This window comes from Chrysochloris asiatica, unplaced genomic scaffold (genome assembly GCF_000296735.1).
Source record: "Chrysochloris asiatica unplaced genomic scaffold, ChrAsi1.0 scaffold00042, whole genome shotgun sequence".
Classification (NCBI taxonomy): Eukaryota; Metazoa; Chordata; class Mammalia; order Afrosoricida; family Chrysochloridae; genus Chrysochloris; species Chrysochloris asiatica.
Genome location: NW_006408560.1, coordinates 11,142,933 through 11,160,489, shown reverse-complemented (window position 1 = coordinate 11,160,489; position 17,557 = coordinate 11,142,933). Strand labels below are relative to the sequence as shown.

General features: G+C 40.4%; 1 protein-coding gene and 1 pseudogene across 1 annotated transcript in view; both read left to right on the top strand.

Moving 5' to 3' along the window:
• Positions 1–17,557, top strand: part of LOC102840066 — a 1,013,887-nt pseudogene that overhangs the window by 167,981 nt on the left and 828,349 nt on the right.
• The window catches only part of PGLYRP3 (peptidoglycan recognition protein 3), a 21,348-nt gene continuing 11,769 nt past the window's right edge, over positions 7,979–17,557 (top strand). The window contains exons 1-4 of the mRNA XM_006861683.1: positions 7,979–8,033; positions 11,934–12,135; positions 15,642–15,760; positions 16,632–16,784. Of these exons, the coding sequence (XP_006861745.1) occupies positions 7,979–8,033; positions 11,934–12,135; positions 15,642–15,760; positions 16,632–16,784 (529 nt within the window). The remainder of the gene's footprint in view (positions 8,034–11,933; positions 12,136–15,641; positions 15,761–16,631; positions 16,785–17,557) is intronic.

Here is a 17,557-nt window from a genome sequence, read left to right as displayed (position 1 = left end):
TTCCCTCTTTTTTTTTTCTTAAATGTTTTATTGTGAATTATGTGATAGTTTACATGGGAGAACATTAGTTTTACATTCATTCTATTGTATATCGTCTCATTGCCATGGTTTCAAGTATTTTTCAAGTGTCTACTTGAGTCATATTTAGGATTTTTCCACTGACCATAGCAAGGCATATGGCCAAGCCTAGGGTCAGTGTGAATGGAGAGTATTTCAGAAGTGGATCCAAGGAAGGGCAGTGGTGATTCAGTAGTAGACTTTTCAGCTTCCATGCAGGAGATCTGGGTTTGGTTTCCAATTGCTATTCCTCATACACAGTCACTATGCATGAGTGTTGTTATTATGCTGAACAAGTTTCAGTGCGCACTTTCCAAACTATAGACTGAATTAGGAAGAAAAATATGGCCATCAATGAAAACTCTGTGGCTCACCACAGCCAATCCTGGGGATGGTGTGGACCAAAAAACATTTTGTTCTGTTGTATATGTCTTCACTGAGAGTTGAGTCTGGCTCAATGGTAACTATCAGCAACAAGAGGGGAAATGATTTGTGATCTGTTAACAATTTACCATAATTGTGACTATGTCTTTGAATAAATAAGATGCATGATATTTTACTAACATTTGGGCCAGTATCATAAATTAATGAATTTTGATTCTTCTGATATAAAACAATAAAATAAGGTAACTCTTTAGAAAATTATTGATGTTCAAAAATTATTCAGTGCTTCTAGCATTACACTTAATGCACTTACTTATTAATCTTCTTAAGGACTGTTATGTATTTTAATAATTTATAGGCTTTCTCATATTTCCTAGTGAATATATATGAGCCTAAATGACAGTGCAGGTTAAATACTCATTAAGTCCACCTACACACAAACTATCCAAAACTTAAAATTGATATTATTTCATTGCCAATTGACCTTCAGACAAATTGTCAAGAAATTTATGAGGCTAGCAGCATGAATATGTGTACCCAAGTGTCTCATGGGTAAAACATGACTCATGACTTTCTTGCTCTTGAAATGATTAAAGCCTCAGACTTGAAGTTAAGAGCACAGTTATTATACAGATTGATGCTCTCAGTGACTAACATTTGCTTGTGATTTATTATATGTCTAGGTAAAAACAATTTACCTCATTTTATAAGTATTTTTACTATGTTCTTTCACTAATTGGATATAAAATTCATTTTTTTTGTAAAAATAAAAAGAATAACAGTCAACTACAGTAAATGCTATAATGTATACAATCCTGCAACAACTGTAATAACAAACAATAAAATGTGAATAGATACATAGGCAAATATATATGCTAAATAGGCAAGAGAGGTTGTATGAGTACACCTGTGTACATATTATGTAGGTTTTTGTTGTTGATAAGTGCTGTTGGGTCAGTTCTGACTCATAGCCACCCTGTATAACAGGGTTTCCAAGGAGCAGCTGTATGGTTGTGCATATTTCTATATGCATATTTGTATAAGCTGCATATACAGCTATATACAAAGGGGTTTCAAAAATTTCATGGAAAATGGAATCACAAGATAATAGAACATTTCAACGACTTTTTTGAAGCCCCTTCCTATGTAATAGAGCACATAGCCAAAGTCAAAACCATTTCCATCAAGTCAGTTCTAACTCATCTAGACCCTAGGTAGGGTTTCTGAGCTTGTAAACCACATGGGAGCAGACAGCCTCATCTTTCTTTATCCCATGGAGCAGTTGGTGGTGTGAACTGCCAATCTTGCAGTTAACAGCCCAATGCCTAAACTACAGTGCCACCAAAGCTCCTTAATAGAGCACTTTGCTGTTTTTGTTAAGTGCCATCAAGTCTGTTCTAACTCATGTTGTTGTTAACTGTTGTCGAGTTGGTTCTGACCCATAACCCTGTGCAGGGTTTCTGAGGAGCGACTAGTGAGCTTGAACAACTTACCTTGCAGTTCAAATTGACTTTGCAGTCCAGTGCATTAAACTACAGTGCCACACTAGGGCTCATAGCGACCCTCTATAGGGTATCTAAAGCTTTAAATCTTTTCAGAAGCAGGAAACTTCATCTTTGTCCTGAGGTGTTGCTGGTGGGTTCAAACCACCAATTGTGTGGTTCACAGCACAGTGTTTTTCCTATGGAGCCACCATGCTCTCAGTAGGGTACATAAGGCACAGTTATAAAAACTATTTAGATACTGGTCCTGAGACACTGAACTTTAAGACTAAAGACCATAGTCTTGAGAGATATCCAGGTCGCTTGATAAAATACATTTCATAAATATAATGTTCCTTATCCTAGTCTGATGAATAGTGTCTGAGGTATTATAAGCTTATGAGCAGCTATTTAAGAAGCAACTATTGGTTTCTTCACACCTGGAGCAAAGGAGAATAAAGAAAACTGAGGACTAAAAGAAGCAATTATTCCAAAGTACTAATGACCCTCATGAATCACAGCCTCTTCTAACCTAAGACCAAAAGAATTAATGGTGCCTAGTTGCCATTGCTATCCATGCTGACCAAACCACAATAGGAGGTTCTGGTTAGAATGGGAAAAAGATGTAGAATAAAATAAAAAAGCAAAACATAAAAAAAACCAAAAACCAACAAACAGATTTACTGGTCTGAAAGAGATTGGAAGAACCTCAGGATTTTTACCTTAAGAAAACCTTCTAACTTGAAACTCATGACACTTCTAGGGGCCACCTCTCAGTCCAATAATAGATGACTTCTAAAATAAACAGTCAACACCTATGAAGAATATGCTCCTTAGAATAATCAGTTATAAGAGATGAGAGTGCAACATTTACTCCAAACAAAAGATGAGAAAGCAGGGAGAGTCAGGGAAATCAGATGAATGGAAACAGGGAATCCAAGAAGGAAATAGGAAGAGTGCTGATACATTGTGGGGATTGCAACCAATGTCATGGAACAATTTGTGTATAGAACTATTGATTTGAAAACTAATTTGCTAGATAACCTTTCACCACAAGCACAGTGAAACATTTTTGTTTATGTTTTCTTAAATGGTCCAATACTTCTTTTAAGAGCACACTCAGAATAAAGTCCCTTTTGATTAACTTTAAGTCTACTGATTAAGAGCCTTAATTACACGCAAAATCTCTTCACTTTTGCCACTAAATGTAACACAGTCATGGGAGTGACAGACATCTCATTATCTTTGCCATATTCTTTTGGTTTGAATCAAGTTACAGGTCCTACTAACACTTAGAGGGAGGGAATTATATACAGGCATGGATACCACAGGGAAGGAAACATGGTGGCCAGCTTATAATTCTGTCTAACACAGATACTATCTTGGAGATAAAATAAGAAAAACAGAAAAAAAATATTTTTAGATTTGTGGACTTTTACACTGCAAAATTTCTACATTCAAACACTTTGGGATGATTTTTGTTTTTCTAGTAGATATGACTACTTGCAAATATTCACTTTAGTAAAAAATACACATTCAGTGATTCATCAGTTCTGCAAATGTATGCAGAAAACTCAATAGGTCAACTGACAAGGTACTAAAGAATTTCTGTCATTCTTTTGATTCATCACTTTTAAGTTTGATAATGAGTAAATTAGCAGAAATCTCTTTCAGTACCCCCAGTTTTTAAAATAAACACTCTGTATATAAGACTGAGTTTTAGTGCAGCACTACAGGTTAATGTACTGGACTGCAAAGTCACTTTGAACTGCAAGGTCGATGGTTCAAGCTCACCAGCTGCTCCTCGGAAACCCTATACAAAGTTGCTATGGATCAGAACAGACTCGACAGATTTACCAACAATAACCACTTATATATATGATTTCTGACTTATAAAGATAATTTCATTTTTTATTGTGGTGAAAACATATAAGGATAAGTCAAAAAGTATTGCTACTGGGGTTCCAGTTCCCACATTTGTAAATTTATTCTAAACAAAATGTTTAAACGTGTATGTGATAGGAGATTGCAGAAGACAAGTTCTCCCAGTAAAACACTTGTCTTCGTCTCATTGTTGTTGTAATGTGCCCTTGAGTCGGATCCAACTCATAGTGACCTTATTTAGGGTTTCTGAGGTGTGCCTGGTGAGTTTGAAGCGCTGACCTTGCAGTTCAAACCAACCTTGGTTGGTTTGTAGGATCCAGTATTGATCCTATAATGTCACACCAGGACTTATAAGATGCCTTTAAAAAAATCCAATCAAAATAGTGGCTTCTTAGGGGGGCTGCTGGACCAGTTAAACTCAAGGCAGAGAGGTCAGTTTAGAAGGCTATGATGATTGATTTTTGGGATTCCCAAGGGGTAATCTTGACAGATTTTCTTGAAGGACACAGGAAAATCACGGGGATTTATTATGAAGAATTTATTAGAAAATTGAAAACTGATGAGCAAAAGGCTAGGCAAGATGAGCCGAGGAATTTTTTTTCTCTCATGACAATGCACTTGCTCACTCTTTGAGGGAAGCAAGGGGGCTTCTATCAGAATTTCATTAGGAAACCTCTCTCCATTCACCCTACACTCTAGTCTTGCCCCTTCAGAATTTGTTTTGTTCTCTAACCTCAAAGAACATAGGTGAATGATTTGAGTCTCTCAAGGAAGCCAAAACTGGATTGGAAAATAGACTCGATGGCTCTTAGCAACAACAAATGGAAGAGTGCAGAAGTTTTTTGGGGAAGGATTGTTGTTGTTTCATGCCATTGAGTTGGTTCTGACTCACAGCGACCCTGTAAAGTTCAGGGTTTCCAAAGAGTGGTTGGTGGATTTGAACTGCTGACCTTGTGGTTCAAACTGATCTTGTGGCCCAGTACTGCAGTGCCACACCATGACTTGCCATGAAGGATTGTTGCTGTTGTTAAGTGCCATAGAGTTGGTTCTAACTCATAGCAACCCTGTACAGGGCTTCCGAGGAGTGACTGGAGAGTTTGAATGGTCAACCTTGCAAATCAAACTGAACTTATGGTCTAGTGCTTAACTTATAGCTCCACACCATGAAAGATAGAGTCTTCTAAACATCTGTCTCTTTCAGATGGTAACATTTCAGCCACCCTTGGCAGAAAATCCAAGGAAATCTTACATGAAAACTTCCTCAGAAAAGGTAAAAGATTTCTGAGAGACCAGAGGTGAAGACTAGGGTCATGATCAGGAGTTGGTGAGGAGGTTGAGAGCTTTGTCTTGTAGAGCACTTCTTGAAAAAATCATTTGTTTCAGAGAAACACTTTGAAGTGGGATGACCTACAAATGGGCCAGGTCAGAGCAAATTCTAGTGATGATGCACTGTTAGCTGCCTTTTGGAAATTTAACTTTCTATTTCATTGTCTCCATTCTCTCACCGAGTCTCCATTCTATCACTTGGGTGGAAGGGAGCTCAGGTGTCTTGACTTCAATCCACAGTCTTCAAACTCCAGGAAGTACCCAGATGTCAGGGACCCTAGGTCCCATATGTGTCCTCAGGTGGGACTGGCTGCTTGAGGACTGGGATGAGGAAGGAGCTCAGGAGAGTTGGGCAATTTCATTTTTTCCCAGGGAGGAAGTGGCAGGCTTATTCATAGGGTGGGTCACCTGGTGACTCTCAGTGAATCTGGTCTCATCTTAGTTCTTCTCAGAGCAGTGGAAGGAGCTGATTCAGAACCGTAGAACTCTGCCCCTCTTCCTTTCTGTCTTTGATTGGAGGGGGTGGTGGTGTTGTTCTAGACTTTCCTCTTCTCTCTAGGAAGCCAGAGCCTGAGTGTTCTCATTACTAGGAGGGAGTGCCCTCTAATGAGAGGAGGGTGAAGACAGAGGAGACAGCAGTAGGGACAGGAGAGCAGGCTCAGGAGCTGCCAGCCAGCCAATGAGGGGCGAGCTGCCTGCACTCTGACCTGCTGGAGCTGGGACAGCACAGGTGCCACAGGTATTTCTGAGTGTGAGTGCGAGTGTGAGTGTAGTGTGTTTCTCCTTGAGAAGTCCTCTCCAGTCTAAGGGACTTGGTTTTATCCAGTTCAAATTTAATATGGTAGAAAAAGCTCCTTGATCAAGGTTTCCCCTCAACCCTTCCTCCCAATAAAAAAAACTTTCTCTAAATTCTTCCAAAATGTGTTTGGTTCTACTATTACTAGAGCTTTCTTATCAAGGCTCTGGGTTCTGGGGTTATCTCTACCAATTTTCTCCCCTTTCTGCCTATCCCTGAATGTCTACCTATTACGTTTCATCGGTCTCCTATTCCGATGTTTTGTCTTATGTTTTAAGAATACAGGATGCACAGTAACGTGTGATCCAAGCTAACAGAACCTTGGCTCCAGTCCTAACCTTCCAGCTCAGTATTCAAGATTGGAGGTAAGGGTGGGAGATACTAGCAGTCTTTCCCCTGGTATGATCAGCTGTAGGGCATGGCAAGCTTGGGGCAGGATTCACCACATCAGTCTTTGTGGCTGGGGATATACAAGGATCAGGTGACCAGAATCTGAAACCTTTTGGTTGACAATGATGAGTCCTAATTTCCAGCTATCTTTGCAGAAGGTCAGGTCCTTTTGTGGGAAGGTCAACCTACAGGGTTTCAGTGTTGACATATTAATGTCACCTCTTACTTGACTAACAAGGAAGGTTGAATATTTTCCCATAAGTCTATTAAGTACCTGTCTTTATTTGTGGTTGTCTCATTTTGTCTTTAGTGCACAGTTTTCCTGAATGAATAGAATCGTGAATTTTATTCACCAATGTTGCTTGCAATCACTTGATGAATGAAGCTTGTATATGCTCAAGACTTAAGTTTGTTTTAAACATTTTCCATTTGGAGACATTGATTCTAACATAAACATCTCTGGACAGGGATGATTTACCCCATTTTATCGCAAGTTTACTACCATAGGTTTCAGTAGGAGAATTGCTGGGGGAGATTTGAAGCTTTGATTGACAACTCAAAAAGTTGGCATTTCAAATTGATTATGAGTAAGCAATTCATTTCTGTCTTAAGGGCAGCAAAGATTTCTGGAACTGAAAGGGACTGCAGAGATCCTTGAGGTTAAAATCTTGGATCCACATTCAGAAGCTTCACCATCAGACACTCAAGCATGACGTGGAGTAATTCTGGGCAGAGGCTCTGCACTCAGACACACCTAGATATGAATCTTGTTCTACTCTTAGTTGAGTAATTTTAGGCAAATGACTTAAACTTGATAAAGTTCAGTTTCCTGATGAAATGTATGCACCTTATAGATTATTGTGATGATACCTAATTAGAGATCTGGTGCATCTTCAGCAAATATCTAGAACATAGAAAGTGATTAATAAATGGGAACTGTTGTTGCCTTTATTACTACGACTCAAGAAGAAGTTAGTTGAGCATCCACCAGACATATTTGGAGGGGATTTCTATGTAGGATGGCAGTTTGACTCTACACACTTCAGACTCACAAATCGTTCTGGTAATAAATCTCCTTTGTTAAAAATGAGGATAAGAATATCTGTCTTAAATTTTGAAAAGATTAAATATAATTTTGAAAAGATTAAATATACTTATATGGGGTTTATACACAGAAGCTAGTCAAAGATTTTAGAAGCTGTTATTATCTTCCTAGGAAGGTCTAAGAGCAGGAACCAGGCACCTATGAAGGACCAGGAACTCCCCAGGGTAACAGGAGTACTGGTGATGGAGTAAACAGAGGTGTTTGTGCCATCACATTTATTGAGCACCTGCTGAATGCCAGGCCTGGTGCTGGGAACCATGAGAAGCCAAAGCAAGGTCTTAGCCCCCAAGTGGGCTGTGATGGGGAGGTAGATGGGCACACCATGAGAAAGGGTAGGTACTCCAACTGGAGAGTGAGTTGCTGTTAAGTTGGTTTTAATTCATAGTGACCCTATGTAGGGTTTCCAAGTTGGGTTTGAATGCTGAACTTGTGATTTACAGTCCAGTACTTATCCTCCAGTGCCACAAGAGTGGATACAGAGTTTGGCCTTGTTAATTACCAGTGTCTCTCCTAGGATCCTTGTCTGCACTCTCCTTACTGGTGTCCTGGGACGGCATGAAGATGCTGCCATGGCTTCTTGTTTTCTCTGTTCTGGGTCTCAGGGCATGGGGTGAGTTTACTTTCATTATATCAAATGTGCTTTTGGTGAGCAACAGACGACTGTCCTCAAGTTAAATACTAGAAATCCTCCCAGTGTTCTCCCTTGGCTGTTGTTGTTGTTGGGTACCGTTGAGTTGGTACCGACTCATAGTGACCTTATGCACAGCAGAACGAAACACTGCCTGATCTTGGGCCAACCTCACTACTGTTGCCACACTTGAGTCCATCGATGTTGCCACTTGGCCAATCCATCTTGCTGGGGGGTCTTCCTCTTTTTCTCTGACCCTTCACCTTACCAAATATGACATCCTTCTCCAGTGACTGGTCCCTCCTGACAATATGTCCGAAGTATGAGAGACGAAGTTTGGCTATCTTGGCCTCAAAGGAGCACTCTGGATGCTCTTCTGATCTATAAACTCTTGAACAATACTCCAATTTGGGAAGTTATATTATCCTCTAGCCTCCCTTGGCTAGAGGATACTATGGGTTCAAGTCATTTGCTATGACCTCAAAAAGTTACTCAACTTATTTAAGTCTTATTTGCTTTTTTGATATACAGATAATATTGCTCATGTCCTAGAGCTGTTTTTGAGGATTACATTGGAAATTTTTCATAATAGCTGGATAAAGTGCTTGATAAATTATAGCTATTAGTTAATTGTCACCATTATTTTTAGCATACCAATCAGAGTTAAGCCTTGCACTTGTCTCTACATTTGAGAATAAGAGAAAATTCCTTCAGAGTAGGAATGCCCTTTTTCTATATCAGGTCTAGGCCTCATATAGTTTCATATGTAGTTATAGGCATGTACCAAATTCTCAATAAATAATTGTTGCTGAAGTGACTTTATATGTAAGTGGTTTTGTGATTCTTAGATATTAGGCATGTTTTCAAGTTGTCTTCCATACATGAACCTGTGCTGAAGGAAAAATGGTGTAATACAGCCTTCTCTCCTCCCTCTGCTTCTTAGATAATTCTGTGGGATTAAATAGAGTTGGTATTGGAGAGAAGATCTCTGGGTGGTGTAAGTGGTTTGCACTTGACTAATAAGCTAAAGGTTGGCAGTTTGAACCCACTTAGTATTACAGTGAAAGAAAGGCTTTGAAATCTTCTTTTGTGAAAATTATAACAAAGAAAACCCTATGGAATTCAGGTCTACTCAGTAGCACATGGAATCTCCATGAATTGGCATCAACTCAATGGCAATAAGTTTTTGTTGTTGTTGTTCATGGAGAAATTCTCAGACCAGGTAATATGTAATTCATCCCTTCATTTTATGAATGGAGAGCCCTAGGCCCTGACAGGTGAAGTGATTTTCCCAAGATTGGCAGCGAGTTGTTGTCTTGCCCATTATTCTGGTCCTCTGGGTTCTGCTCTGCACCTGTCCTCAGCCCATTTAATGTTGCCTCTGGCTGAGCCCCATGGATTTCATTTGGAGACTACCCTCTCCCGTCTCACCTCTCCTCCGTGCTATTCACAGTCCAGCTCACAGCTTTCCTCCTCTGCTGTGATGGGATCCAGTCCTCAGCCCTCTTTCCAGCCTCCCAGTACAGCTGTGTCTCAATGGTATGCTCATGGATTTGTACCTGATTATCCCATGTGAAGAGCCATGGGAACCCTTAGTGCCTTGATTTATAGACAGATAAATAGTCTAGGTTGAGTCAATGACTTGTCCAAGGTCTAAGGAGGCCACAGAGTATAGTGTTCTGAGGACAAATTTTAGGGTCAGACAATCTGGTTTGGATTCCAGCTCTAATTTTTAAAATCTTCATCCTCGTACACAATAATTTAACCTCTCTGATAATTTATTTCCTACCTACATAGAAAACCATAAAGACCAAACCAGTTTCTGCCAAGTCTATTCCATCTCTGTGTGCAGAATATAACTGTGATGCACAGGGTTTTTGAGGCTATGACCTTTTGGAAGCAGATTTTCAGGTCTTTCTTTCAAGGTACCTCTGGGTGAGTAAGAACTTCTGACCTTCATGTTAGTAGTTGAGCACTTCCGGTATACACTTCTGAGGAGTTACTATAAAGCTGTTGTTAAGTGCTGTAGCATTGGTTCCAACCCATAGCGACCCTGTATAGGTTTTCCGAGGAGCTGCTGGTGAGCTTGAACCACTGACCTTGCAGTTCAAATGGCTTGCAGTCTGGTGCATTAACCCACAGAGCCACACCAGGACTACTATATAGAGGGCGTAGTTATTTTGCTTTGCTTACTTCATAAGTTTGTTCTAACTCCCAGATATGGTAGTGTCTTTAGCAATACTTCATACACTATAGAGCTGGTCCATGGGAGATGATGCTGGTGATGATGCTGATGGTTATTGCTTCTGTGCCCTCTGGTACTATGCAGGAGCAGTAGAGGATGAGGACATGCAAGTGAGGACAAATGTTCAATAAATCCTGAGTGAAGTATATAGTTGTGGACCTTGTGAGGACAGCCACTATCATTAGTATACTTTTATATTTTAAGAACCTTGCCTGGTATCTATAGGTACTTAATACACATGTAAGTGTTTACTCAAAACAGTGGTGAGCATCTTGGTACAGAGAACTCTGATGGATACCCAGGGGAAAGTTCTGTTAGTAAGTGGGCAGGCAAATCAGAAAGGCAAAGCTGCTCAGATACAGAGCAAGAAGACTGTAGTTCACATGGAATGAAAAGATTGGAGGTGATGGATGATGAAGGCCTCCTTGGGGCAGAGGTGGAAGGGAGAGGCAGGCGGGGGTTAAAGATATCTATGGTTCTTCTCTGGTCAATTTAGTATTGTGTCCTAGAGGAAGTTAGTGGACTTGGAAAGGAAGAAATCTTGTGGGCTGTGAGTGGGATGTCTGACTAACGCTTCTAATAATGCTGATATAGGCACTCTCCAAGGCCCAGCACTAAGAGGAATGTTCCTTTGCAGGAGATTTTCCTCAGACCTGGAATGATACACAAGTCAGAAACTTGTCCGACAGGTTTCTGGAACTGTTTTCCTACATCTCACAGCTCATTCAAATGGACCACAATGGTGAGGTTTATTGATTGGCTGGGTCCCATAGGTGGCTGGAAAATCAGGACCTATGGTTGGGTGGTGAGTGATAAGGGGTGGAATCCCCAGTGGTGTATTGGCCAACTACTCCCATAGAATGTCCCGAGTCTTTAGATAAAGGTGAATTCCAGGAAGGAAAACAAACAAACAAAATTGCTCCCCCCCTTCCCCCCCCATGCATCTCATCTCTTATTTCCTGGTGTGAAGATGGAGACTCTCTCCCCCTACTTCCCCTCATTTATTCAGATGGAGTCTGTAGTGCTGAGCAGGGTCTCACAGCTCTGCCCTAGTGAGTTCCAGCTGTAAGAAAGAGGCTCATACCTTATGCATGTTCATGGAACTTCCTGTTGGCTCTGGCCCTTGGGAGCTCCTAGATTGAAGAGAGAGAGCTAGAGGACTGATTTCCTCAGAAAGTCATCATTCTAAGTGGAGGGCAGGGCAAAGGACAAAGGATAAAGTCAGAGATGCAGGAACAAATGCCAGTGAGGAAAACGCATTCTACTAAGGTACCTCAAGAGAAAGCAACTCCTAATGGAGTTAGGAGTGTCAGGTACGGATGCTTTCTGAAGAAGGGGAGCAGCAGTGCAGAGAGAGGTGAGAGTAGGATTTGTCTTCCAGGGCTATGTAGAAAAATAGTTTGGAGAATAAGACAACTTGACCCCCAAGGATGGATATAGAGCCCATGAAGAGAGTTGTTAGTCAAAGTTAGTATAACAGGGTGAGAACGGGTAATTGGTGGTGGAGGCCTCTTTGGAGTCTCTCTACTACAGAGGGGCAGACATCATGTGGGAGAGAGGACTCAGGCAATGTGGGCAGCCTGTTGAGAAGGAAGTAGATAGGACCTGCTGTATGCCATCCTGTTGTCCCTCTACAGATACTCCCACCCTTGTCTCCCGCAATGAGTGGGGGTCAAGAACATTAAACTGCAGTGCCCAGTTGACACAGCCTGTGGCCTACGTCATCATGGACCAGCTCATGAAGCTAGAGTGCCAGGAGCAGAACATTTGTAGCTGGAAGCTGCGGGGACTTCAATCTCATTTCGTCTACACCAAAGGCTGGTGCGACCTGCCATACAAGTAAGAGACTGGTCTGTCCTAAGCCCACATTCTAAGTTACCCTGGTAGGGTGATTGTCTGTGGGTTTCCATTAATAATGCCTAGAGTAGCTACTTGGATTCAGCTACCCAGTGTAAGGCTCTCCTCCTTCCACTTTTCTTTGGCTTCTCCCATTTGTTTCTTGTTTCATTTAAACTGCTTATATAATGAATACAAAATGTTATAAACAAACAAACAAATAAATAATGAAGAAAGAAAGGGCAAAAGAAAGTCTCAGTACTCTGAAAGTCACTCAGAAGAATAATTCTGGGCCATTTATTCAGATGTAGTTTAGGACCCTGAGAACTCCTAAAAGGAAGCAAAAAGCAAGGAGGGTTATGTAATAACTACATCTCCTCCTTGATTCTTTCAGTGCATCATGGTTCACAAACTTCCAGTTCTTCCAAGGAATGGGTAGGAGAAATATAGCCACCTTTATTTCACAGGTGACAAAGCCCAGGTCCAGCTACCAATCCTTGTTGACCCTGTGTGCTGAGGGGGTGGGAATGATCCTCTCTGTAAAGATTTGTTCCCTCTTTTGAGCTACTATATCCACAAGCATAGGTCAAGTTTATAAAATTGTAGTGGATTACTCTTTGTCCCCCTCTTCTTTCTTCCTCTAGTCAAGTTCTGATCATTCATCCATTGAAGCCAGGTCAAATGGGTACTATCTTCTAGTATGGGTGTACTTTGTGCATCTCCCCTCACTTCAGATCAGCTGAGGTCAATGGTAATGCTATGGTCTTCTTCCATCAGTTTCGGGACTTCAACCACTGTTTCTTCATTCCTTATAGTCCTTGGCTGTCTCTTGGTTCATCTTTGAGGTCTTTCTGACTTTCTTTAAAATACTTATTGTTGTTAAGTGTCGTCGAGTTGGTTCTAACTCCTAGTGATCCTCTTTAGGGTTTCCCAGGTGCTGTTGGTGGATTTGAACAATATATATATATTGTTGTTGTTAGGTGCTATTGAGTTGGTACTGACTCATAGCAACCTTATGCACAACAGAATGAAACACTGCCCAGTCTTGGGCCAACCCCATAATTGTTGCTACCTTTGAGCCTGTAGATGCTGCCACTGTGCCAATCCATCTTGCTGGGGGGGAATCTTCCTCGTTTTCTCTGACCCTCCACTTTACCAAACATGATAATCTTCTCCAGTGACTGGTCCCTCCTGACAATATGTCCAAAGTATGAGAGAGGAAACCTGGCCATCATAGCTTCCAAAGAACACTCTGACTATATTTCTTCGAACACAGATCTGTTGGTTCTTTAGGCAGTCCATGGTACTTTCAATATTCTCCTTCAACATCATAAATCAAATGTCTCAATTCTTTTATGGTCTTCCTTATTCATATATATATATCCATATATGTTATGATATATATGCATATATGTTATGATATGGATTGAAGTTGTCAAGGATTTCATTCTTCTTGGATCAACTATCAACACTCATGGAAGCAGCAGTCAAGAAATCAAATGACGTATTGCATTGGGCAAATCTGCTGCATAAGACCTTATTAAAGTGTTGGAGAGCAAAGATGTCAGCTTGAGGACTAAGGTGCACCTGACCCAAGCCATGATATTTTCAATAACCCATATACATGTGAAAGCTGGACAGTGAATAGGAAGACCATAGAAGAATTGATGCTCTTGAGTTATGATGTTGGAGGAGAATATTGAAAGTGCCATGGACTTCCAAAACAACTATATATATGGAATCCTGGTGTGGCACTATAGGATAAACACTGGACCACAAGGTCAGTTTAAACCAAAAGGTCAGTGGTTCAAACTGACTTTGTAGTCCAATGCATTAACCCACAGTGTCACACCAGGACTCCAACAACTATATGTATGTATGTATGTTTATATATATATAGAAAGAAGGAATAGGATCTTTCCCTCCTGAATTCTAAAGACAAATATGAATGATTTCTGAATTATTCATTTTGGAAAGGATAACCCATGTCTTTTAAAATATGTTTTTTTAAAACCTATTAATCAAATAAATAAGAGTAGCTGGAGCTTCTCACTGTCACCACCATTGTTTCTGGGTATGCGTATATGTTTGTGTGTTTTTCTGATCCATCCTTTGTGTATTAACTGCCTCAGCTGCTGTTCCTGCTACCAGTATCTGCACACACCCACTCTTTGTCACTACTGTGTTCTTTATTTCAGTCACTGTATTTCTAAGTCAGATTTCTGCAGTGACAATTTAATGTCATACAGTTTTTACATTATGGCTAATGATAGTCATAAGGATCTATTCATGCTGGCCCAACCAAAGGCTAGTATCACTGTGACATAGGAAACTACTAAAAGGGCTGACAGCAGAGTCAGGGATATGGCAGACATGTTAACGCTCCCCCATGGGTTGTTGAAGTCCATGTCAGTGTAGGGTGGAAAGTTGACCTCACTCAATTCAGGGTCTTGTTATGACTTTAGGGAAGTATCACTCTGTCTTCAATTTGCTGTGGAAGCTCATCATCTATGAAGAGCTGAATATGGTAAGAATTATGAAAACATCAATTCTGAAGACTGTGATTGGAAACTAGAGAATGAATAAGTTAAAAGTAGGCATAATAAAAGAGGAGGTAGAGTAAAAGAACAGATACATTTGAATGGAAAGATTAACTGAAGAAAAGATATTCTAACCAAATGCCTATTATAAAGAAGGCCTTTAGGGAATTCTTAAGAAGTGAAGAAAAACCAATACTAAAGGAATTTCTGAATTTTGGTTTAAAGAATGATTGTTTTAAAGAATGTTCAATTGCTTGGCCCTATAAGTAAAAAACCCAACCCAAAACAAAACATGATGAATTCATTTAAAGCCCTTGAAATATGTGGAGCTAATGTTCTTGGGTCCTGGAGAGTCACACATTTGAATTCTATTTTGGTTAATAGTTTTAAAGTGAGGAGCTGAAAACAAATCTAAGTCGCAACAAGAGATGTTAAGTGCTGTATCTCTTGAGGGTGGTGGTGGCTTAGAGGTACAATTTTTGCCTCTCACGTGCATGGTTCAATTCTCATTGGATTTCAGCAGATGCATCTCATACACAGTCAGCCCTGTTGTGCAGCTGTGGCTTGCTTGTTGCCATAATGCTATAAACAGACAAGGTTTCAGTGGTGCTTCCAGACTAAGACAGACAAGGAAGAAAGGTCTGGTGATCTAATTCTGAAAATCAGTTAATGAAAAACCTATTAATTAAAACTGTAGACTCCATAACCCTTCCTGGAGATGGTACAGTACTTGACAGTGTTTTAATCTGCTTTGAATGGAGTCATCATGAATCTGAGGTGGACTCAATGATAACTAACAACAGTCTACATCTCTTGGAGGTCTAAAACTGGTTACTTCCCACCACCACCCTCCACTGTGATGTTATTGAAGCACAGTATTTATTTAAGGATCTCTAGGACCATCTGAGGATTGTGAGATGATTCTGATATAAGGATTAGCCATTAAACTTATTTTTTCTTGATTGACAGCTTCCTGATTGGGGATGATGGCAGGGTGTATGAAGGTGTTGGCTGGAACACCCAAGGCTTGCACACCCAAGGCTACAATAACAACTCTCTGGGCATTGCCTTTTTTGGCAGTAAGATGGGTAATGAACATCCTTTGCTGACCCTTTGCTACATTTTCTTCCTCTGTTCTCTCACTTTGTGTTTTTATCCTATATCATACTTATCTTCTCTGATGACCTTCCTTGGCTTCTGTGACATGACATTCTTTTTGTCTTTTTCCTCCTTTCTGGTCTGCACTCCTGTGATATTGCTGAAACCACTATTGACATTACTGTTCACAGTAGTTACCATCACTTTGGAAGTCTTCACTTGTCTGATACTGTTGTTGTAGCTGCCAGAACCTGAAAAGCATGACTTCTCTATTCTTCCAGAGTTTCCCATTGGTAGAACTCCAGCAGAATCCAAGAGGCAAGGAAGTCTGAGAAATGCACTTTGAAGGCTTCTAACTCTCAGCAAAACAGAGCAGTGCCTAGAAATAGGAATGGACTTGAGAGATAATAGACAAATAATGGACACTTAATATCTTCATCTGCCAGTCAGGTTGCTAATAACATTCATCACAGAGATTTTCTATGAGAATGAAATAAGTTAATATTTATGAAGATCTTGCCGCAGGCCTGGTTATGAGAACTACTTTGTAAATGCTAATGGATCTACCTGACTTTGTCAGGTGGGCTTCCTTCTGCATGTAGCTTTTACTGCTTCCCAACCATTCCACCTAGAGATGAAACAGATTCATTAAGTCTTAGTTTGGCAATTGAATAAGATCTTCACACTGCTGAGGACTTTGTTCAGACCCTTAGGTTCTCTGTCTAGCTATTGGACAAGTTTCCTCTCTCCCCATCCATCAGTTATTCAGCATCAAATAGTTATTTTATCCTCCCTCCTGGTGTCTAGATCAGGCTGGAGTTTCATAATGATAGTTATGCATTCTATGACATCCTCTTACAGGTAGCAGCCCTACTCCTGCTGCCTTATCAGCCGCGGAGGGCCTGATTGCCTATGCCATCCAGAAGGGTCACCTGTCACCCAATTATATTCAGCCACTTATCCTGAAAAATGAGATCTGCCTGGTCCCTCAAAAGCCAGTGATGCCTAAGACAGGTAAGACCCTCAGTTCACCTCATCTTCTTCCCTGCTACAACCCAGTCACATTTAGGAGTGCTCTTTCCCACTGGTTGTCATTGTCTTCTTGGACTAAGAACATGTCCCAGGCCTATCATAAATTTGAAATCTGACAAAAATTGAGGATCCATCTTCCTAGCCTCGTCTCTATCCCACTTGAATAATACAGTCATGAAATTATTCTTAAAATAATTATATATGTACATACATTTTCACTTAATCAGCAACTATTCACCGAAATACTAGACAGCCTTCTAGCTAGCTTCTGGGGGTAATGTTGTGAACACAACAGACAAATTCTCTACCTTCATGAAGTTTACGTTTCAGTGAAGAGAAAGAAAATCAACACGTCGACAAGTAAAATACATATGATGCGAGACCACATGAAAGCTAAAATTAAAATTAAAAATGGGGAAGGGGACACACAACACATATTTACACACACACACATTTCTAAAGGCAAAGCCCAACAAACCTGCTGAGAAAAACTTGAATTGTTACGTTAACGTCAGAAGTTGGGCAAGAAAAATCATGCACTATTTTGGAGTGAACAAGCTGCATATTAAAATTAGTAAAATCAGTAATCACTTCTAGTGATTTAATATCTCTACTATGTTGTTGTTGTTGTTGTTCGGTGCCATTGAGTTGGTACCAACTCATAGCGACCTTATGCACAGCAGAACGAAACACTGCCCGATCCTGGGCCAACCTCACTATCGTGGCCACACTTGAGCCCATTGATGCTGCCACTT